Raw genomic sequence first — 22,752 nt, 5'->3', positions numbered from 1 at the left:
AGACGCAGATCTGAGTTGAAATCGGGACATACCTCCCTCTAACCGGGACACGTCACCGAAATCGTGAATGTCCCGCGGAAATCGGGACGGTTGGGAGGTATGCATATAGTGATCTGCCAGAATGATAAACCAAGGTGTCTCGGTACAAGGACTCAGTCAGTTTGCGACAAGTGGTATAAACTGGCATGTCAATGCACAAGAAGCATTGCACAATCATCCCACACCACTTGAGGTCCAGAGGTTCAAAATTTCTGTGGTTTGTACGTGATCCCAGACTCCAAAGTAGGTCAAAGCTCATTGTACACAAAATAAAGGAACCTACCACACTTGAGATTTCCTTCTTGCATATGGCAGTGTAAGAGCAGTGCTGATAGACATTGCCATCTGTTCATGTGGAAAGATCCCATATACATGCAGAGAGAGATTTTCTTCCCGTCCGTTTCACTATAAAAAACATTGGAAACCTTATGGACCCCATGACAGCCTACGGGGTCTGTAGGTAACTACTCTTTTAGCAGTCCACTCCTCCGTTGCTCGGGCCCCCAAGGATTGAGACCTCTGCAGATCTGAACCTAGCCTAAGCTGTGCATTGTGCAGAATCTTCTGTCTATGCAGTTTGCAGACATGTCTGTGCAGGTTGTGAAGAAAATCAGCCCCTTGTTTCTGTATGCACAATGTGAATAGAGAAAACCTGATCCCCCTTCACTTCACAGTCTTTCCATCTTGCTGCTGGGGTTGGACTCTGATAAGTGACAAAGCAGTTAACTGTAAATTAGCTAGAAGGGAGACACCTAGTGGCAGGAACTTCAGGGAGGTTTTTCAGGCAAAAAGCAGCAACCTTACTTGTTGGTCCAGAATCACATGGTCTATGAAAACAGACTAAGTTGACCATTTTAGAAATCTGCAATTGGGCCAAAGCTAAGCAATGTCTGGTCTACTGTACAAGCACTTCTACCTCGTAACCCCCTTCCACTTTATAGATTGTAAGCTCTTGCGAGCATGGCCCTCACTCATCCCTCCTCAAGGGGGTCATCCTAGTAAAAGAACCATTATAAATTATAAAATTCTAGAATCCTGCAGCCATAACTGGGGGTAACTTGGGATCATACTAAACACAGATTTGGGCTCCATGCACATGAACACAAGTTGTTTTTTTATGTAGATTGTTATCAGTATGTTTTTGGAGTATGGGAGGAAATCCATGCAAACACGGGAACAACATGCAAACTCCTGGCAGATGTTGTCCTTGGCAGGATTCAAACCCAGGACTCCAGCGCTGCAAGACTGCAGTGCTAACCACATGTTGCCCCATATGAACGTAAGCTTTGTCAGTGTGCCAGTCCTGTTTTTCCATCTAGCACACTATTTTCTATACCGCCATACACTCTCCACGTATTTTCACAGTCCCGTGTAAGAGGCTGTAATGCCCAGGACAAACTCAGGTCGCCTGGTAGAAATCTGAAACAGACGCGCGGTGCTGAAACTTCGTCTTTATTTGATTTCTGCTTTACCTCCGTAACATCATCATCAACAGCATAAAACAGCAGCACGATCGTACAAGTCTAGCAAACAGGATGCCAAAGCGATATCATAAATACACGGAAATAGAGATGTTAATGTAGATGTTAATTCTTTGGCCCTACGCTCCGCTTCCCTGAATGCAAACATGTCAAACATACGGCTTCTGTGCAGCGTGTGGTCTCTGGCACAAATGAACCCAGCATTTCCAGATAAAACAAGTCGGTTTTTATAGCAGATAGAATTTTAAATAAAAATTGTTACAAAAAAATAAATGTTCATGCAGGCCTTATACAAAAAAAAAAAAGGAAAAAAATATTCTTTATGGTAATGCTTGAAGTGCGAACCAAGATGCAGACAAAAATGCATTCGATAGTAACCGGACATGACGGTTGAGATGAAAAATCAGAAACACATACTACAACCATGGGGTGGCCGCTATGTACGGATTCTGGTAGTGAAAGGGTGTGTGCATAGCTAGTATGTTTTCTGACGTCGGGTCTCAAGCATCACAAGCGTGACTTGTGCAGTATTGGTATGGAATGAAGTCATGCCCATTGGGCACAATATGACCGCTATCGTGGGCATTGGTCCTCTATACTCAAGTAGACATGCCTTATAGCGGCACACAACATCATAAGCGATGTCTATTATTATAGTGTACGTGGTTGTCACAATCCGTGTATTACATTATGACCCCCCTACCTATTACTATGAGAGCAAAAGTGGGTCCAAGTATGAATGCATTTTGGTGTGATCTTGACAGTTCAGCTTGGAAAGAGAGCACTTGAGGCGTACAGCGCTTCTTCCTGAGGATTGGGAGGTTTCTAATGTTGCAAAGCAAATCTTGCCACCGTCAAAAAGTTCTCAACAGTGCGAAAAGGCCCCGAACTGTCAGGATTTGTAAGCCATACACGCTCGGTGGATGTCACACTCCTCCACAGGCGACAATGTGACATTTACACCTTCTTCATTCCTCGACCCATCAAGCAGGCAAACACAGTCATAACCATTTTGGGCTTCACTTCCACAAGGTCATCGGGCAAGGCGTATACTCTCGCTCCAATTCGTCTGGCCATGGACACGGCATATCTGGAGAAGAAACAAAAATAATGACATTGGAGTTAAGAGATCCCAAAAAGTTAAAGGGGTTTTCCGTAAGCGTGTTGGCTATTGTTAGGATATTACTATGTTTTTAGTTACATTGTACTGTAAATCTGCAAGCCAGTATACTACACAGAGAAAGCCAAGTAAGGTTTCTTACAATAGTGTATTTAACTCATTTCGTGTATATATAGAGGTCATGGCGGAATCTAAAAGGTCAGGTGGATTACAGTTGTCATACATTGTGTTTGATGGTTTCTATTCTACATTAAAGCATAAGTGACTGATATCCAATACTTCACCCCAGTAGTGCAGGGAGGGGTGAAGGAGTCCCTGCACACCACTGGTGCAGGGAGGAGAGAAGTAGTCTGTGCATACCAGTGGGGCAGGGAGGAGAGAAGGAGTCCGTGCACACCAGTCGTGAAGGGAGAGGAGAAGGAGCCCGTGCACACCAGTGGTGCAGGGAAGGGAGAAGGAGTCCGTGCACACCAGTAGTGAAGAGAGAGGAGAAGGAGTCCGTGCACACCAGTGGTGAAGGGAGAGGAGAAGGAGCCCGTGCACACCAGTGGTGCAGGGAGGGGAGAAGGCATCCATGCACACCAGTGGTGCAGGGAAGGGAGAAGGAGTCCGTGCACACCAGTAGTGAAGAGAGAGGAGCAGGAGTCCGTGCACACCAGTGGTGAAGTGAGAGGAGAAGGAGTTCGTGCGCACCAGTGGTGAAGGGAGGGAAGAAGGACTCTGTGCACACCAGTGGTGCAGGGAGGGGAGAAGGAGCCTGTGCATACCAGTGGTGCAGGGAGAGTAGAAAGCGTCCAGGCACAGCAATGGTGCAGGGAGGAGACACACAGCTGGTGTACACCAGTGGTGCAGGGAGGGGAGAAGGAGTCTGTGCACACCAGTGTAAAGGAAGGAGACACTGCTGGTGCACACCAGTGGTGCAGGGAGGGGAGACAGTTAACACTCCTGTACTTTTTCTCAACGCAGCACAATATTGTAGTCAGGACTTAGTAGTTGCTCCAAAATTATTTACCTCAGTATTATGAAATGCGAAAGAAAAAAATCCCATCACTAATCTGTAATACTTACGTGGCATTCTCGTGCTTGTCATCATCGGACAGTGTACCAGTCTTCACAAGGTCATAGTTAATACTGCCAGGTTGGATGGCATCGATCAGATCCACTACAGCTTGACTAGTGCTGATCGACTTGTCCTGAGGAAGGCAAAAGACACGCAATAAGCGGATGATACTTCAAAGACATTTTTTGATGGGGAAATTACATGTCAATTCTGAAAACTGGTTTTCCTTCCGGATAGCGGATACCAGGACCGACTTATACTGCAAAAACACGAACAAAATCTCCAAAAAGTGGAGATAATGGAAAAGAAACCAGGTGATGGAGAAATAATGGTCTGTGATGAGAATGCAATGCTTCGATGTCTAGGACAAGGTTTCCATCAATCCTACTTAATTTCCAACCCTTAGACCCAGCCGTGCCTATGATTAGATAATACAGTATAGCCCTCTCTAGCGCCCCCTACCAACCATTAGGGAATGAACTAGTGGTATCCTGAGATACTAACAAACCATATACATCATTGGGCAATACCTTAAAGCTCTGAATAGAGGAGGTCTTGCCAGCTTCTTCCAAAGTTTTATTCACCCAATTCACAATGATGTCATCATTCGCTTTCGTTCCATCTCCAAGACCCTCCAGCATATTGAATGTATACCTGGAGAAACATCAGTGAAATATTAAATTTCATATGGTAAAAAACGTCAAGTAATAGGAGCGGGACATCAGCACCGTGCGCTGCATTTCAGTGGTCCCCGGCAATTGTAGCGCCGCTCCTTTTACTTAACAGCGACGCTGTACAAGCTGCCCGTCCACTAACCCCTCCGGCGGCCTACGGACTCTCTAGTAACTGCTCAGTTACAGGTTTGCTAAGGAGACTGTTAAAGCCTGTTTTTTATTTAAAAGGAAGTTACATAGGTTAATAAAGTTTATTACCCTAATGGGCACCAAACACCCCCCATGACATAATAAAAAAAATTATAAATAAAATGGGAATTACACTTTAAACATTACGTAGGTCTCTTAGGCCCGGTTCACATCTGTGCATGGGTTCCCGTTCGGGTAGTCTGTTTAGGAACCCCCCCAAACGGAAACCTAATCCCCATGAAAAAGCGGTTAACTTAGGAAACCCGCGGACCCCATAGACTATAATAGGGTCCGTGTGGTTTCCACACAAAAAATGCGGAGAGGGGAACGGACTGATCCAAACACATGTGAACTGGGCCTTATATGGGACGCCCAACAAATGCAAGAGTCATGAAAAGGGGACCCCTTATAGTAACTATGGGAAAAGTTCACACTCACCTTCTCATGAGTTGCCAGACTAATGCAAGAGTCAGTGTTGAGTTGCCATCGTTCAGGTCTTGCCCGCCAATACCCACCAAGGAGAACTTGGCATTGTGCTTTCCAAGGTCCACGGCATAATTACAGTTCTCAAGCTAGAAGAGCAAAGAAAACCAGTCACATAAATAATATTAGGGGACGCCTCACCATAACGTAACCCTACAGGCTGCATGGACTTACTTTCTTCATGTTTGCCCCAAGTTTAGGATATGGGGGCTTGTTTACTTTGCTCCAGTCCACTGCCACCTTAATCTTTTCATACAGCTGTAGAATTACTAGGGCATCTTGTAGGTCGCTGCAAAAAAAAAAAAAAAAATTAAATAGGACCCTCCAAGATTAGAAAAACATGGCTGCTTTCTTCCAAAAACAGCGCCATATTTGTCTATAGGATGTCTGTAGTATTGCAGGTCGGCCCCATTGCCATGCATTGTCTGTTTTATATGGCCAATATTACAAATCCCATCTGGCCTGAGTTTTTGGTCCTAAAGCCGTCAGCCCCATAGGGATTCTGCTACTTCGGCTCAAACCCCTGTCTATAATACGATATGTTTCTGTAATTGTCTTCAGCCCTATACAGGAACGTGAAGATAAAAGGACGTAAGCCGAGCTAGCAATGGCTTTGCTGTAGGATCCCTGATGTAAAACCCTTTCTGGAATGTCGGATCATCTACATGGCCAAGTTCTCACATCTGTATGCCATGCGCCACCTGACTGCTGTACGATGATGAAATCCCTGCATTACTAATTTTGCTTTACAGAAAAGCCAACCATTAACTTTTTTGCACCAAAACACAGCTCAAGGTTTCCAGCCTATAAAGATATACGGCGAGCTTTTAGCGTTTGCAGATTTGGCAGGGTTGGCAGGAGATACGTACTTGTACATATGGTTAACATGGGGATTCACACCGAGTGAGTTCATCCAGTTACGGAATGTCCTTTCCTCTCTAGTTTCTCCTGGAAAAAAAAAAATTAAATTAAATTTAAGAAAAAAAATTCGGTCCTTTTGACCATATTTAGACTATGTCGTTTGGCAGTACAATTTTTTTAAAAAATTGCAAATGTCCATGTAAAAGAAAATAAAATTATATATACGATAGAAATATTATATTTTTTTTAATTAAAAAAAGCAAATTTAGAAATTTTCATTGAATTTAATAGGAATTTTTATGAGATTATTATTTATTTTTTTTAAACTTCAGAAAGTTGCATTTTCTAGGCTATAGTACAGACACGCATACGGAACAAAAAGAGGAGGCTGCAGTAGCATGCATTTCCAATAGATGGCAGTAAAAGGCAAGTTTGTTTGCAGCGCCACATTAACCCATCAAAACCTCGTTCAATAAAGAGACCTATAGTTATAGTAGTTTTTAAGGATGATTAGCAAACTAGAATTGGTATGAAAATCTCAAGTTCAAGAGGTTTTACATTGCTTAGCTGGATGAAATGCAGAACGCGGCCCCTACACAGAGCGAGATGTGCCAGGCACAGCAACACTCCTATGGTCATAGCTCTGTCCAGCAGTAAAGGGACCGCTGCCTCTTTATTCTGCAGGGAACAGCCATACATTGCACAGTATGTTCAATATGTGTAAAACTTTGCTTTCTTCCAAAATCAGCACCATGCCTATAACGTTCCCCGCTACTCTGCTCCATGCAAGTGCATGCTACATAAGCCTTGTATATTCTGCAAACCGCTCACAGCACGGCTCACCTTCCAGGAGTGACCAGTCAATGTCCTGGTTCTCAGGCTTGGTAAGTGCTGGGTATTTATTGAACAAGTTGGCCACAAAAGCCATGTTTAATTTAGGATTTCCGCTCACGACGTCGGCAGGCGTGACAAACTGCCTGCAGCCTAGTCTATCTGCCTGCTGCAGCATGTACTCTGCCCTCTTCAGGTCGTCCTTCTCCTGTTGCAAGAGGAAAACATTAAATTGCAGTGTCAAAGGGGTCTCCAGAAACGCAACTCCTTGCAGGATTAAACAAACTGCATGTGGACCTATATACATATTTATAGACTACCATCAATTTGCTTGCAGAAAACATAATATATGGCGTTTTTTCATCCTTTGCTGGCTTATTGATTTTTCGCCTATCCATTTGGGCTTCGGTGACACTCCCTTTAAGGACAGATGAGTCGATTTCCTGCCGTGCTCCTGCACATGGCCACACGATGGTTCCCGTTAAGCATATATCAAGGTCCCTCATATACTTACACCAGATGAAGGTGACTAACTACTCTGTGGGCAATGAGTCAGCGAGGGGTCCGTAAAATGGCCGAACGCCACGACTGCTTTAACAAGGGCGAATTTCACTGACATCAGTAACAGATCAGGATAAAATGCATTAAGGGAGTTGTAATGGCGACTATTGATTCCGAGGCCTAAGACGACAATAAGTAGACAAACCCTTGCCCAGCATGTGCGGCAGACACTGCGGGAACAACTTACATTGAATCCAGACATGTTAATATCTATCCTCTCTTCACCTTCCTTCTGCCCTTTGGGTGCAATCTGGTTGAGCAGATGGAAATAGGCTCTCGAGTCCTGCAGAAAAATACAAAAAAAGCAATGAACATTATAATAAAGCACAAGATAAGGAAAAAACACATCCCGTCTTATCCATATGAGTAATTGAAGGGGTCATGCTTAGGAGGATAGCCTATTGATATCAGATCGGCAGGGGTCTATGCAAAACGACATCTTTAAGAACTGAGCATTGCTAAACCTTCATTCTGGATTAGGAGACAGAACTACCAAAAGGTTCCCCCTATGAGTGAATAGGTAATGGGGTAGGCATATCAGCACAATTCAATGGCAAACATGCAGATTTTGATGTATTTGCAACTAATGCAAAGGGTTAAACATGCAGGGAAGGGTCACCTATTCATAGGGTGCATTGGATTTTACTGCACCTCTGTATAAAGCGTTGCATATGCAAACAAGACCTATGATGGTGGCCTTTGTCCCCGGAAGTCAATGACGCCCACCCCTTGCCAGCCCAAATTCTGCCACCGTTCTGCCAGCATTACCATAGCTTACAATACATGGACCTCAACCCTACTAACATGTAAAGGGCACCTGGTGTACAATATACTTTACTATATACAGGCAGCACTTCTTAGTTTGCAGTGTGTTACAAGGGCACTTCCTATCAACCATAGACATCATGTGAACAATGTACCTTAACAGAGTTACCAAAGTCAGTAATCTGAAGACAGAGGAGCAGAGAAGAGATGCGAGAATCCATAGGAAGCGTTCAGAGAGAGAGACGGAATTAATGAGACAAAATCTATAAAGCCATAAGAAGCAGCAGTAATGAGGAAATGTTAGTATCTGGGCGCCAAGACAATCCATACATGCCCCTTAGTATATATCACTACAGCAGGCCTCATCATTGCACCGTGTGAGATGTATTATTAACGCGATTCGCACCATTAGAGCCACTTTACTCTAATACTTATGTTATAAGCTAATGTATAAGACCATCAGAAGAGGAGAACACGCTCATAAAGACCTGGAGTCTAGAAGTTTGCGCTATAGACCTGCACAACAACTTTAGTTTACAAGTTCATGGACTTCAGGCTGCCTTATGATATAAAGTGGGTCTGAAAAGCGCAGTGACATCCATCGTCTGATCGACGAATTGGACTACTTGGACCATCACTGCTCATGAAAACAGGGGTCCCTGTCTCTCCAAGCCCGTGCCCTGCTGCTATATTTAGTTCTTTGGGATTGCCGGAGAAAGCCAAGGTAATCCGCTTTCCTTTGGGGCAGACACAAAGTTGAATGGGGCAGCAGCATGCATACTTGACTGCAGCACCATTTAAAGGAGGGGGCACAAAAAAAAAAAAAAAAAGACAGTCACAATCACCGGAGGGACATACCTGCCAACAACAAACCCAACGTAGAGTGGCATCATGGTACTGCAATATACTAGTAACTGCACATGCCATGAATAAAACTCAACGTGTCAATTGTTGTTGGTTTGGTCAAGGCTTTCAACTTTTTACAATGTAAAGGCTGAAGCTGTGGAAGACCTTCAGATTTGCTGCAGCACAAGACACCTAATTTTCCGGGTTTTCTGTTCTGCAGCAGCAGCTTTCAAGGAAACATGCTGCTGAATTTTTCAGATGGAAATTGTCCATCGTATCCCAAGCCTTGTGATAGGACTCTTGACTTAAGGAGCGTTTCCACTTCTTTGTTTAACCCCTAGAGAGGCTTGGAATAACAAACAGAAAATAGTCACCCGTCCACTTAGCCAGGGACCCAGCGGAGAATCTGCATTTGGGTCAAGCAGAGTATCAGCACTTAGAGGCTCATTGGCTAACACGCTCGTGAACAAGCAGAAGGTAAACTAAGATCAGGGAGCGGAACCAAGAGTCTCCACTGGAACCCTGGCTGAACGGAGAGGTGAGTATATAGTATGTGTTACTTTAAGCTTCCTTAAATACTGGAACACCCCTTTAATTGAAGCATGCATTGACAGCACTTGACTAGACCACTTGACCATTGCTTATATAGAGCCCATTTACACTGACCAGTGGTCACCAGTTCATTTCCCAACCAAAAGCCAGTCGGCCCCAATACCAAAGTGACATATCAATTACAGACCGTATCGAAACTGTACAGTAAAAGCATGGAACGTTATAACTGGACAAATGCCAAAGGATCTCATTGATCGTCCACAGAACAACTAATCCTCCGAACTGATGAGAATGTGACTATACAGAGATTTAGAGGTCTTGGCTGAAGATATAACATGAATGAGATCAATACTGAAGCTCAGTAACAATGCCGTGTGGCTTCTCCGGAAGACGGGCAGAGGACGCCCAATACATCACTACAGAGACGTCATCCATTAGGTTGTGTCACTTATCAATGTCAGCATTTGCTCTACACAAGTACCTTAATGTCGGAGGTGAAGTTATTGATCTTCTGCCAGCCAGCGTTCTCCAGGTGATAGTTCACCCATCTCAGGAGCAGCTCTTCTGGGGACAATTTCAACAGATCTTCCAATGTTTCTCCATCGCGAAGTAAAGCAGCCAAAGCTGGAACACAACAAAGGTAGAGATGAATGGAAAAGGCAAGGCTTATTTTCAGATTTCATGTAAAGACGAGACCATTGAAAGTTAAAGTGTAACTTCCATTTTGTTTAAGAATTTATTAACCTATCTAACTTCCTTTTTAATAGAAAACAGACTATAACTAACATAGCAACTCTCTAACTGAGCTGTTAATGAGGAAATCTGTACACAATTGTACTGCCAGTATTTAGAGCTGCAGAATTTACCAAAGGGGAGATGGAGCACTTCAATATGGCTGTATCTCTGGATTACACTACCGCGGAAATTGCTCTGGTATGTTAAGATACTTGAGATTCTCAGCTTTAATGTGCTGCTTGAAGTACTTGCTATAACTAGCTAAAAACAGTCGGGGACTGTGCGTTTAATGAGTGACATCCCAATCGCTGTCTAGTGATACCAGAACCTTTTTTTTAGGTTGTATAAGACCAGAGATACAGCCATTGGAAGTGACCATGTCCCTTTGGTAAATGTTTCAGCGCTGCATGCCGCACTGAGTACATGTGTATGTACAGACTCTGCCTGGAAATAGTTAGAGCCTTGTGAATGGGAACTTTACAGCCTGTTTTCTATTAAAAGGAAGTTACATAGGTTAATAAAGTATACTGCAAAAAAATTCACCAAACCATCCTCAACACAATAGCAAAAAAATATAAAATGGGACTTGCACTTCAAGTATATATATTTTACCTTCATTCCTGCTGAGTTCGATGTCTGCAAACAAACCAATCTTTATAATCTGCCACAGCAGACCCAACACCAGGTGAGGTTTTCCAGCTTTAAGATCTTCTGCCCCAATGTTAACCACATGGCAGCCAATGGCAGAGGAAGAGTTTAATGCCAAGTTCAGATTTTCCTATAAAAAGTAAGACGAGATTGTCAGTATAATGAGGGGGGAGGATTTCTCCCATACTATGCTATAGTCTTAATGAGGACCTGTATGTTTTTATAGCTGTGTTCTGCGCTGTTCCTCTGTTATTCCTCCTAGAGAGTTATGAAACACACTGACAAGTGGATGGGACGGGAATCACCTTTGTGCAAGTGGATAGTAACATACTTGAACATCATGTGCAGCAAGCTCCCCCTACTGGTGGCTGTAGGCTGCTAGAATTTGATTGTTCAATTGTACAGCTTGACATTTTAAGGTGGACGTGACCGTTTGCTACACCCCTACCCATCAGACTGTCTGCACAATGAATGTGTATGCCATCTGTCTATATGCACCAAATACTTACAAGTATTCTGCAGTGTATATAGAAATATATAGCATATATAACTCTGAGCACATGTATGCAGCACTGTGGCTGTGGACAGTACAGGGAAGCTTCTGGCGCCAGCATTTCCAGTGCATTATGTGCACATGGTCCAGGAAGCTCCAGGGCTTGTGGGCACAGACTAAACCCTCTTTGTGACTCACCTGGATGGTGAAGGGAGTCAATTTCTTCTTATTTATGGCCCTTTCATCAATTGTATCCGGCACAGACAGGTTAATCATTTTACTGCAAAAGAAAGAAATAAGTATATAAGAAAGGCGGAAACATTTTCTGAGAAATTCCATGTAACAGGACAAGACTGGTCTCTAATATGGAATAGAGATCAGGCTATGCCATGTGATCACTTTGCCACCTATACCATTGTATGGCTGTACGTGTCATATGTCAGTAATATAGGTCAGGCAATGGTTCTCAGCGCTACTTACCACAGCACAATGCCATCTCCTACAGCCCGGAACAAGTCATTGGTGTTGGGGTTCATGGGCAGCACATGCTTGGTGTCTGGGTCGTTCTCCAGGGCCTTATTGATCCAGTTGACAAAGGCGTACTTCTCCTCCTCTAAAAAGAAAAAAAAACACAAGTGTGTGAATAAACATATTAAAGAGGAGTTAAATACGGATTACCTACTTTTAGGATCAATATGTCACTGGATGGGGTTCGACACGCAGGACCCGCACAGATTACTTGCACTGCTTCCACTTCACAAGTCAGTGATGTCACTTCATTTCTCACACGGCCTGTTTGCAGTTTAGCCCCGTTCAAGTGAATGGGGCTGAGCTGCAATACCAAGCACATCCACTATGCAACACATAGTATACTTGGTATTCAGAGGAGAGGACTGTCTCTCTATTGACTGTCTTGATTGGCAGATCTGTCCCTACACACAATAGGCAGAGAGATCTGTCAATCAATTTTTTCACTGAGGGAGTCTGTCAGTATTCCATTCCATCTGCTATCAGGTTCCCATTAATAGTAACTTAGGTTTTTGGACAAGACACCAAACAAATTCAACCGCTGACGTTACCTTGTATCTAATGGAAGCAGAAAACTATTAAATGCACCACCTGACCGATCTAGAAGCATGGCCATCACAAGGGGTCCCCGCACTGACGTGATTTGGGAACCCGAAGGATTTCCTTATAATAACGAAACTGAACTACTGATCATCTTCTTAGTAATGGATCCATCTTACAGGTTTCCGGACTGGACTATTACTGTTTCCTGAACTGAAACATTTTATTGGTATCTCTGCTACATTCCCAATTCATTAACCCTACCTGAGTACGAGTGCTGGGTGCCCTCGCTAGACAGCTCCGAGGTCCCTCCGATGGCACAGATCCCTTCTTTGCGGTTGATTGCTTTCCGAAAGGTTTTGGCAATGTCACAACTCTTCAACTCTTGTACAAGCTGCAGGGAAATAATGGATGAAAAGGATTGAATTTTTAGCACAAAGAGGAACGCGGTGTAGCATGTTAGTGGGGACTAATGGATGTTACATCAACCTCCATATGACTCAAGGCTCCACTACTTACTCCAGCGAAAATGGAATCCACGTCTGGTGCAGAACACGAGCCCAAGGCGGACAATCTCCAGCATGACCCTTATTTGCCCTACTATTTGCAAACGCAAGTAGACTAAACATACAAGAGACTCGTGTAACGCTCCACTGTGCATGTTAGTAAATACCGGGCTCCACCTGCCAACAATATATACTGTACTATGTATGGGGATGTATATACCAACAAATCACATGGTGGAAAATGGCTTCCGCGTGTGAACATATCGCGCGGCATCCTGTTGTCATTGCGCTCCGGATTAGACCCAAATGAATGGGCCTAATCGGGAGGGAGTCTCGCGCTGTGGACGCAGTGACTGAGTCACTAGTTAGCGGAAAAAAGAAGCGAGTGGCTCCCATTGAAGTCAATGGAAGCTGTTTCTGACAGCAGATTTTAAAGCGGATTCCGCGTCAAAATCAGTTGTCAAAAAACTCTGTCAATATACCCTAAAGGAGCTTTTTAGGGTATGTTCATGCAGTTTTGTTCAGGCTGATTTTGAGGTGAAATCTGCCTCAAAATCCACCTGAAAAACACCTCCTAGTCATTTCAATGGGAGTCAATACCATTTTTATTTCCCTCTAGCTGATTAATTTTTTTTTACCAGAGGAAAAACAAAACTAAAACGCAACACGACCTATCCTCAAGTGGATTCCGTCTTAAAAAACCCACTGAAATCAATGGGTAGTAGAAAACACGCGACGCGTTTAACAGGTCCATACAGTGTGCAAGGGCAAAAAAAAAAAAAAAAAAAAATGAAAAAAAATGAAAAAAAGATTGTCAAAAAAACACATTTCCTTATTCCTGATGGATTTTTTCTGCCTGCAAAAAAACTGTGAATATATCCTTACAATACCTTTGTGTAAGGCTTCTTGCAGACAACTGTGGCTGAGGTCAGTGTGCTATACGTGTTTTCCCAGACAGCACACTGAGGCATTCATTTACCATATATACTCAAGTATAAGCCGACCCGAATATAAGCCGAGGCCCCTAATTAACTTATTGACTCGAGTATAAGCCGAGGGGGGGGGAAATGCAGCAGCTGCAGGAAAATTACAAAAATTAAAATGGTCAGAGTTTTGGGGTGCAGTAGTTGCTGGGTGCTGGGGAAGGGGAGGGGGTGTTTTGGTTGTCTGTCTGCCCCTTCCCTGAGCTTGAGGACTCCCCCCCCCCCCCCTCCACTTGTAATTCAGCCTGGCTGACTATAGGGTATCTGCAGTGCTCCTATTAACCCCTTCCCAACAGAACAGACACTCTGCAGATCCCCTATATTCAGTAGACACAGGGGTACCTAATGTGATTGTGTGTCACAGTCATTTGCTACTTTTATATGTATTCTAGGGGAAGGAGGGATTTACAACTTATTTTATTTTATTTATTTTTTTAAAGCTTTTTTTCCACTATTTTATGGGAGATTCTATACAATACTATTGCGGCTGGTCACAAACCCCCCTCCCAAAAAAAAAAAAAAAAAAAGTAAAAAAGCTGTGCTGAAAAATTCGGCTATATACTCTAGTATATACGGTATATGGGCTCATACACATGACTGTATTACAGGGTCACGTTTGTGGGTAACAGGCTGGGATGCAAAACATAGAGCAGGTCCTATTCCTGTCCTATTTTGCGGCCTTGCTTTCCGTGGCTCCTACTCCTTGAATGAATGCCACTCAACAATCAGCGTTGTAGAAACGCTGTCGTAGTCTGATTTGGAGCTGTAGTACCCACTTCACAACCCTGCCTGCAGCGCCGCCACAGGAGAAATTAAGCATTACATGGACCTTACTGAAATTAATAGTCGTTCTGAGTAATGTAGGATCCTATATAGCAGCTTTTCTTAGTTATATTATTTTAAATAAATTTAGATATATATATATTTTTTTTTATTCTTACAGTTTGTGCTTCCTCGAAACCCAAAATTAAAGCAAACAGCAACATATTCCTCTCTGAAAACCAATGTGTGCGGTGTTTGTCTTTGCTCGAGGCTTAACTGGAGACAAAAGCTGCTCATTCCATGGAATATTCCACAAGCATTGCAGGCATAGAGCTTGCTTGTACAGTCAGCAGAAGCACAAAACCCGACAATTGTGGCCGGTGGTTGAGAGGTAACAAACCCTCTGAGCACTTTTACTGCCTAAAGTCTGTGATCCCAGGAGGATGAACATGATGGATTATCGTACCTGCCATATGTGCTGTATAACTAATTCCATTGGTTACATTATTTACCACCTGTAACAATAGGGACCTGACTTTCCGTTGATCCGTCACACAAAGGGAAAATCCCACCATTGTTGAATTCCCGAATATGCAAACTATTTATTGTTGTATATCGACTACTTGAATCCATAACTTTGTATTCAAGACATCAGTGCACCTGAATGATACTAGACACTCAGTAGTGCAGCCGCAGGCTTTGGGCCTGCAAGCCTAACCAATGATCTCAGCACAGATGTCTAATGTAAAAAATGGCTTATATGTAACATATACCCCCCATTTTCTTCCAGCGGGTCTCCTTTAATAAAGTACCACTTTATCCTCTATCTGTGTCCGCATGACAAACCGTGTAAAACAGTGAAGAAATCCATTGTGACACACACTAGTGAGGACAACGTGAAAGACAAACCCTCCATTATGTCACTGAATGTCTGGCAGTAACTCTTCATATCACATGCAAGATCACATGCTCCGTGACAAAACTTACACACAAGTGCCACAGGTGTGTGTACATATGCACGTGTGTGCATATAGGTGTATATATGTGTGGATGTATGTGTGCATATATGTGTGAGTGTGCCTATATGTGTGTGTGCATATGTGTATGTGTCTGTATATGTGTGTATGTATACGTGTGTGTGTTATCTTGTTTCAGAGTACTGTATATACTCGAGTATAAGCCGAATTTGCTCTGCCCGAGGCCTAGAAGTTTGACCCCCAGCGTCGGAAGAAGACGCGAGAAGAGGCCGTTCCTGAAGAAGAAGGAGGTGGCGCTGGAGCTCTCTCACAGCATTGGGGACGCCCCAGTGCTGTTTGAGCATTGGGGACCGCCCCCAGTGCTGCGAGAGAACTCATTTGCATACCAAAAAAACCCGGAATTTCTACAGAACGGCAACGCGGAGAAGACATCTAAAGGTAGGAGAAGAATAGCCTTTCTTAAGGCTATTCCTACGTGTGACCGACAAAAAATTTTTATTTTAATGGTAGAATATCTTTAAGTAAAAGGAATTATTCAATGTTCCGTTATACCCATTGAAGCCGACACATATCTAAGTGACAATGTGTAACAGTAAGGGGACATTCACACACAGCAGTTTGGCTACAGAAATTACTGAAAATCTCTTCCAAGCATCTGAATGGGGTGGAATCTGTAACGTGTGCATAGATTTCTGCAGGCACGGTTGACAAGAGGAGATTGTTGTAGAAATTTCTGTGGCAAATCTGAATCTAAACCCCCAAAAAAGTGCTCAGTGTGCAAAATAAGACAAAAGGTGATAGTGCTGACCACACAGGAGACATATCCAACTTACAAGGTAACCCAGAACTCAAACCCAACAGGTGAGGAACAGAAAAAATAATCCAGGAGGAAATAAAAAGTAAAAATGAAGCTGTAAGAGAAAAAGAAGGCGTAAAAGGCAACAAAGACACCAAATGTGAGGCTATAAACATGAACAATACTAAAAGCACCGGAATTCTACAAGGTCACCCAAAGGGTTAAGTTAATGGCTCTTGAAACTGTTTGTCAAACCTTCATTGTCATGGTCTGAAGGTGCCATCATGAGGTCGGGGTTATACCTGTGTTGATTAAACCTGTCTTCTGTTTCGTCATAGAAACAAACAATGGATCCCAAGTGACCCTATTGACTATAGTGGGGTCCGTTGAGTATCCAATGTTTTCTCTGAATTTGCCGAATTAAGTCACGGAGAAGAATTTTTTTCAGATTTTAGACAGATTTTGCACCATGGGCTATAACAGGAACTTCCGACAGAAGTGATGGTAGCCAATAGCCAGTTGTCAGAAGAACACTAGCTTGACGATCATCCAGGTCTTCCAACTCCCTATATAAGTACACGTGTGGCCAACCATGTGTGAGTTTTTGTTCGGAAACCTAACAGACATCTCTCATGAGGACACCACCTTTCTGGGCCATCAATCATCAAAGAAGAGTCTGTGCACACCAATACACTTAGATAGTAGGCCATCCTTACCTATATTGGTGGGTTTGGGTCTTGTTTGTGGTTAACAGATCATTGCCCTGTACTTAGATAAGTCACTAATATCAGAATAGTGGAGGTCTGATACCCGGCAAGCCACAGGTAACTTGATTTCGACATTCACGGAGACTACATAGTGTATGGAATCAGAAGCAGACAACTCCTGGTTTTGGAAAAGCCACCAATTTTAACCCTGGAAACCCCTTTAAGACTAGAAATGAAGATGCTACATAGGAACACAGGAGTGCAAAAATGTGGGTGGTGGTTATTTAGACCCACAGGATGATGCAGTCACTCATGCGACCTCTATGTTGCCAAAGTCAAGCACCCTATTGGAAGACTGTGTGTGTTGAGTAGGTCAACGGCTAACATGGTCTTCATAGGGTTCTCCTGACTTGAAATATTTTGACATGATAAATTTCAGGGAGCAGTAACACAAGAAGAAATGTCACACTAGGTAAGATTTATCTTCCCATCCATCCATCCATCCATGTACCCATCCATGTACCCATCCAACCACCCATCCATCCATGTACCCACCCATCCATCCATGTACCCATCAATCCATCCATCCATCCATCCATGTACCCATCCATCCACACATCCAACCACTCACCCATCCATTCATCCATGTACCCATCCATCCATCCATCCATGTACCCATCCATTCACCCATCCATCCATCCATTCCATGTACCCATCTATTCATTCCATGTACACATCCATCCATCCTATTGCCCCAAACAGAAGAAGGGCAAGAGTTGATATAAGACATCCATTGTATAACAACTTCCTGGCTATTGACATTGGCCCTGTTTGGATGTAAAAAGTAAAACCTTTGTAAGAACAATCTCTCAACTCAATACCTAGCCATAATACAGATTTCCTAAGTGGTTTACTAAACCAGAAAATAAACTCCAGAATGCAATAGAAGATTATGGAAGTACACAATACAACTTCAACAGTAACCACAACATCTAAGTGAACAATTCCTTTTAACAATGGGTAAACATTTTATGAGATCAGCATTTCAACATTTCACCAGCTTAAAGGGGTTTTCCTATCACAGACAACCCAGATCATTATTCAGACCTGGGTCCAGGTCCTGGCACCCATGGCAAACAATCGTGGCCAATAGTCAATGCAGGCCAACCATGGTCAACCACTTAAGTCAGAACAGGAGGTGCTCCAAAGTGGCTGGTCTCGATTCTGGCTAGTAGGTCGTTATGGAACAAGCCTGTCTTGCTAATGCCTGGCACACTGGGGTTTATTACTTAATTTATGACAGTCACAAATTAGGTGCATCCTCTGGGGTCCAAGCACCTGCACAGAAGTCTACACCAGCCCCGGGATGACGTAGAATTGTGGCATCACTTACGCCAAAAAACTGGTGTAAAGGATAAATATGATGGGACTGATGGTCTTCCCATACCAAGCAGGGCATAAAACTTAAAAAGTTGCAATTTTTGCAAACAACCCAACTTGTGCAAGCCTTGATAAACCATCTCCCTGGTTCCCTGAATTGCAGAACGTGTACTATGGACGGATGGTCGTGGTTGACCATGAATGGTCATCTAACTATGATGTAAATCATACAAACAATGCGGAACTGCAGAGTCCTGCCTCCAAGATCAAAAACATAGGAAGAAGATGCCGAGTACACACAATGCTCTGTTTTCAGGCACGTCTTTAAAACATAAGGAAAGACAGCAGGTGACAATAGAAACACAATGACTGTAATCCACCATACTCACAAAAACAAACTCTTCAAAGCATATCTTCCCATCTTTATTCTTATCGCCCTCATTCATCAGCTTCTGGATGATCTCTCGCACTTTGTATCCGGGAAGAGGAAGGTTGGCTTCTTTAAATAGATCATGGAGCTCATAATCTGATATGTAGCCGCTTTTGTCCAGATCTACAGCCGGAACAAACACAATAGATGAGAAGATGATAAAACGACACTCGGAACGCAGACTGGAAGGAACATGGTTAGCCATCAATGTCACTGCTGTATATACTGTACATAGATGATACGAGACACAACACAAAGGTAAAAAAAACAAAAAATAAAAAAAAAGTCACATTGTACAATTCTATCCAAACGTATGGAACAGGGCGCTACAGAAAGTAAGTCAACCCTAGGCCTAGCACAGGACATAGAGGAACAGATTTTTAGGGTGCACAAAACGTCATACAAATCTTAGCTATACCGTACAGGGCCATCAAACATCCAGCATGCGGACTTTTATTACATATCTGTATGGATTGAGGTCTAGTAATAGGTTCTATTTCACCAGTCATAGCCGGGGGACATGGAACCAGCCACCATTGACATGGGGCAATGATCAGTTGACCGATGGTTCGCGCGAATGTTTGTTTCTGATCATTGCAAAATATAAAGGTTTCAGGAATGGAAGGGCAAGTGTAAAAATCATGACATGAACACGTGCCATACTCTATGGAAGTAGACGAGCCCAGATGACTTGCTATATTCACCGATTCTAGCTCGCAACGGTCAGATTATCAGCCATATAAAGGATACAGATGATCAGCAGCAGCTGCTGTAAAGGCGGACACATAATAGCATACAATGCCGTCACGCGCAGGGAGCGTCCTAGGATTACTGTATGTCTGGCTCATGACTTCTCTAGGAGACACAACACTACCCCATGATACAGCTGTCATCTATTTATCAGCTCCTGGTATATCAGTTAGGCTTATCAGCCAGCACTAGACTTACACAGATAACAAGCCAAGAGATTCACTAACACAGTCTATTAACCCCTTTGTAACCAACTCAAGGTGCTTGCCCTGTCATTCTGTGTCAAAGAAAAATGGGAAAAGTAGAATTATTTTTTTTTACCCCCAATTTGTAATTCAATGAAATACATGCAAGCAAACAAAATAAAAAAGAAAGAGTCTCCAGAACCAGCAAATCACCCCAACCCTGCAGATCGATAGGAAAGGATCAACTCAGCCCTGCAGATCAATAAGGGAGCATCACCAGAACCGGCATATCACCCCAGCCCTGCAGATCGATAAGAAAGGGTCACCAGAACCAGCATATCACCCCAGCCCTGCAGATCGATAGGAAAGGATCAACTCAGCCCTCCAGATCAATAAAGGAGCATCACCAGAACAGGCATATCACCCCAACCCTGCAGATCAATAGGAAAGGATCACCAGAACCGGCATATTACCCCAACCCTGCAGATCAATAAGAAAGGGTCACCACAACCAGCATATCAACCCAACCCTGCAGATCAATAAGAAAGGGTCACCAGAACCAGAATATCAACCCAACCCTGCAGATCAATAAGAAAGGATCAATTCAGCCCTGCAGATCAATAAGGGAGCATCACCAGAACCAGCATATCACCCCAACCCTGAAGATCGATAAGAAAGGGTCACCAGAACCAGCATATCACCCCAGCCCTGCAGATCGATAGGAAAGGGTCACCAGAACCAACATAATCAAACCAACCCTGCAGATCAATAAAGGGTCACCAGAACCAGCATATCACCCCAACCCTGCAGATAGAAAAGCTAAGGACACCAGAACCAACAAATGACCCTAACCCTGCAGATCATTAAAGGGTCACCAGAACCAGCAAATCATGCCAGCCCTGTAGATCGATAGTAAAGGGTCACCAGAACCAGCATATCACCCCAGCCCTGCAGATCGATAGGAAAGGATCACCCCTGCCCTTCAGATCAATAAGGGAGCATCACCAGAACCACCATATGACCTCAGCCCTGCTGATACAGACAGGTGAGGGTCACCTTGTTGCTGAGATATTGAAGTTTTTGTCAATATGCAAATAAGCTCTTTGGAGCAATGAGGACAAAGCACTCCCTGACCAGACTCATTCTGCACTCCAATACAATTACATAGAAATACAGAACTCCTGTGACTTCCCTGTATGTGAATAGTATGACCTGCTAGGTCACTGTTCAGAGTGTACAATGCACTAAGACACAAAACTTTTGCGGGATTGAGGCTTTAATGGAACAGTGCTAAGAAGACTTATCATCAGTGACTGTAAATGAGCATCCAAGCCTCACAGTCCATTAACCATCTAGTGCCCAAAAAAAAAATATAGATGTGTATGGGGACAAAAACGAATGGATCCATATACTATATAGAAATTTGGATAATTACAGATATATTGCTATTACTCATATATAGCAAACTACCACCGATGTGTGCCTGGGAACTTAACCTATAGTCACACGACAGTGAATGTAGGGTTAGGGGGTGTATATATGCAAATGGTAAACACAAAGGGGTTAAAGTCATTATTGCTAGGCCAATAAAAATTTGCAACTAGTGGGTTGTAGCCCAATATACTCTCAACAGAAATCCACATAGATAAATATTCATAAACTAGACTAAATTCAGATCCAAGAAAACTTGTTTACACTCGGTAACTGAATACTGCTCAAGACCTCAACGTCTTAGAGGAAGAAGGGTTTACCCGGGGTCACTTGTGTACCTTACTGAATGCAAACATGTTCCTTGTCTGGAAAAATATTTTCCTATTTTGGGTCAGCGAAAACTTATCTACACCTCAGACCAAACCTCACAATGTCAGACGCTAGGCACGGTGCTAACATGATCACGAGTACACAAAGGGTTAAACTAGCCCAAAGGGGCCGATACAGGTGGAATTAGAGGAAAACTGCACCATGGTTTGGCTTCCTCCAAATACGTACTAGAAATAGCCAGAAACAACAGGATGTGAGAAGAAGTTCCATAAAAAGATGTCCCTCCCGCACCCGATGAAGCAATGTGCGGAATACATTATGGAGAGAAATATTAGGACAAGCGCTAGTAATGTCTTTTCCAGGGAAGGAGTCACCGGGCTTACAAATGTCTTCACTAAATTGTTATTAGGCTAAGGTAATGTTCTCATTAAAGGTCTGGATGTTCATCCTGCCGTGAACGCTCGACACATTAAACATTTATGGTCTCCGATGTAAAATAATGACATATGGTCTAAGACTGAGTTATTCTTGTGTCTCCAAACTATACATCTATAATGCAAGAGGAACATTACATGTCAATAATCCCCAGGAGGAGATGTCCACCATTGTGTGACGACATCAACTGGAAGATGCTAAGGAATCAGTATACATTGGTACATCATGGTCCACACCACTCATGTATATAGTACCACAACAACTAGGTGAATGCTCGGTTCACTATATAACCTACAAACACATACCTCATCCAAGGACCGCATATACATGAACAACCACCGTCATGGTCGTTGTAGGGTTTCTCGAGGTGTACAGAGTCCATACATATCCCTACTACTGCAGTTAAACTCGGCTGGGTTCCATATATATGGAGTTACCGTCCCTTGTCTAGAAATCTCTGATCTTGTGCCGGCACACTCCTATAGAAGAACCTTACTTTGAGTCTATATGTAAATGGAGGTACTCCAGAGGCTCAATGCACCACTGCATGGTATATGCATGAAGCATCTTCAACCTAGAAGCAATCCTCCTAGAGATCTGTATGACAGCACTTAGAGGTTGTACTTAGCCATACCGCAGAGATGTGTGTGAGGACTGATAGAAGAAGCTTCCAG

At 43.2% G+C, this 22,752-nt stretch overlaps 1 protein-coding gene across 3 annotated transcripts in view; it reads right to left on the bottom strand.

Annotated features, from left to right (window-relative positions):
- Positions 1-1,995: 1,995 nt before the first annotated feature.
- The window catches only part of PLS3 (plastin 3), a 49,876-nt gene continuing 29,119 nt past the window's right edge, over positions 1,996-22,752 (bottom strand). For 2 of the 3 annotated variants that reach the window (XM_075260537.1, XM_075260538.1), the window contains exons 4-18: positions 18,907-19,070; positions 12,671-12,800; positions 11,819-11,951; positions 11,537-11,618; positions 10,810-10,975; positions 9,944-10,086; positions 8,220-8,246; positions 7,487-7,582; positions 6,751-6,946; positions 5,916-5,994; positions 5,221-5,335; positions 5,002-5,135; positions 4,231-4,354; positions 3,709-3,833; positions 1,996-2,610 (exon numbers count right to left, since the gene is read on the bottom strand). In XM_075260537.1, the coding sequence (XP_075116638.1) occupies positions 2,478-2,610; positions 3,709-3,833; positions 4,231-4,354; positions 5,002-5,135; positions 5,221-5,335; positions 5,916-5,994; positions 6,751-6,946; positions 7,487-7,582; positions 8,220-8,246; positions 9,944-10,086; positions 10,810-10,975; positions 11,537-11,618; positions 11,819-11,951; positions 12,671-12,800; positions 18,907-19,070 (1,847 nt within the window). In that variant the 3' untranslated portion in view covers positions 1,996-2,477. The remainder of the gene's footprint in view (positions 2,611-3,708; positions 3,834-4,230; positions 4,355-5,001; positions 5,136-5,220; positions 5,336-5,915; positions 5,995-6,750; positions 6,947-7,486; positions 7,583-8,219; positions 8,247-9,943; positions 10,087-10,809; positions 10,976-11,536; positions 11,619-11,818; positions 11,952-12,670; positions 12,801-18,906; positions 19,071-22,752) is intronic. The other variant, XM_075260539.1, reaches the window with a different exon arrangement.

The sequence above is a fragment of the Leptodactylus fuscus genome, chromosome 11, assembly GCF_031893055.1.
Source record: "Leptodactylus fuscus isolate aLepFus1 chromosome 11, aLepFus1.hap2, whole genome shotgun sequence".
In the NCBI taxonomy this organism is placed as follows: domain Eukaryota; kingdom Metazoa; phylum Chordata; class Amphibia; order Anura; family Leptodactylidae; genus Leptodactylus; species Leptodactylus fuscus.
Note: the sequence above shows the minus strand (reverse complement) of the source record. Positions and strands in the feature narration are given on the sequence as shown.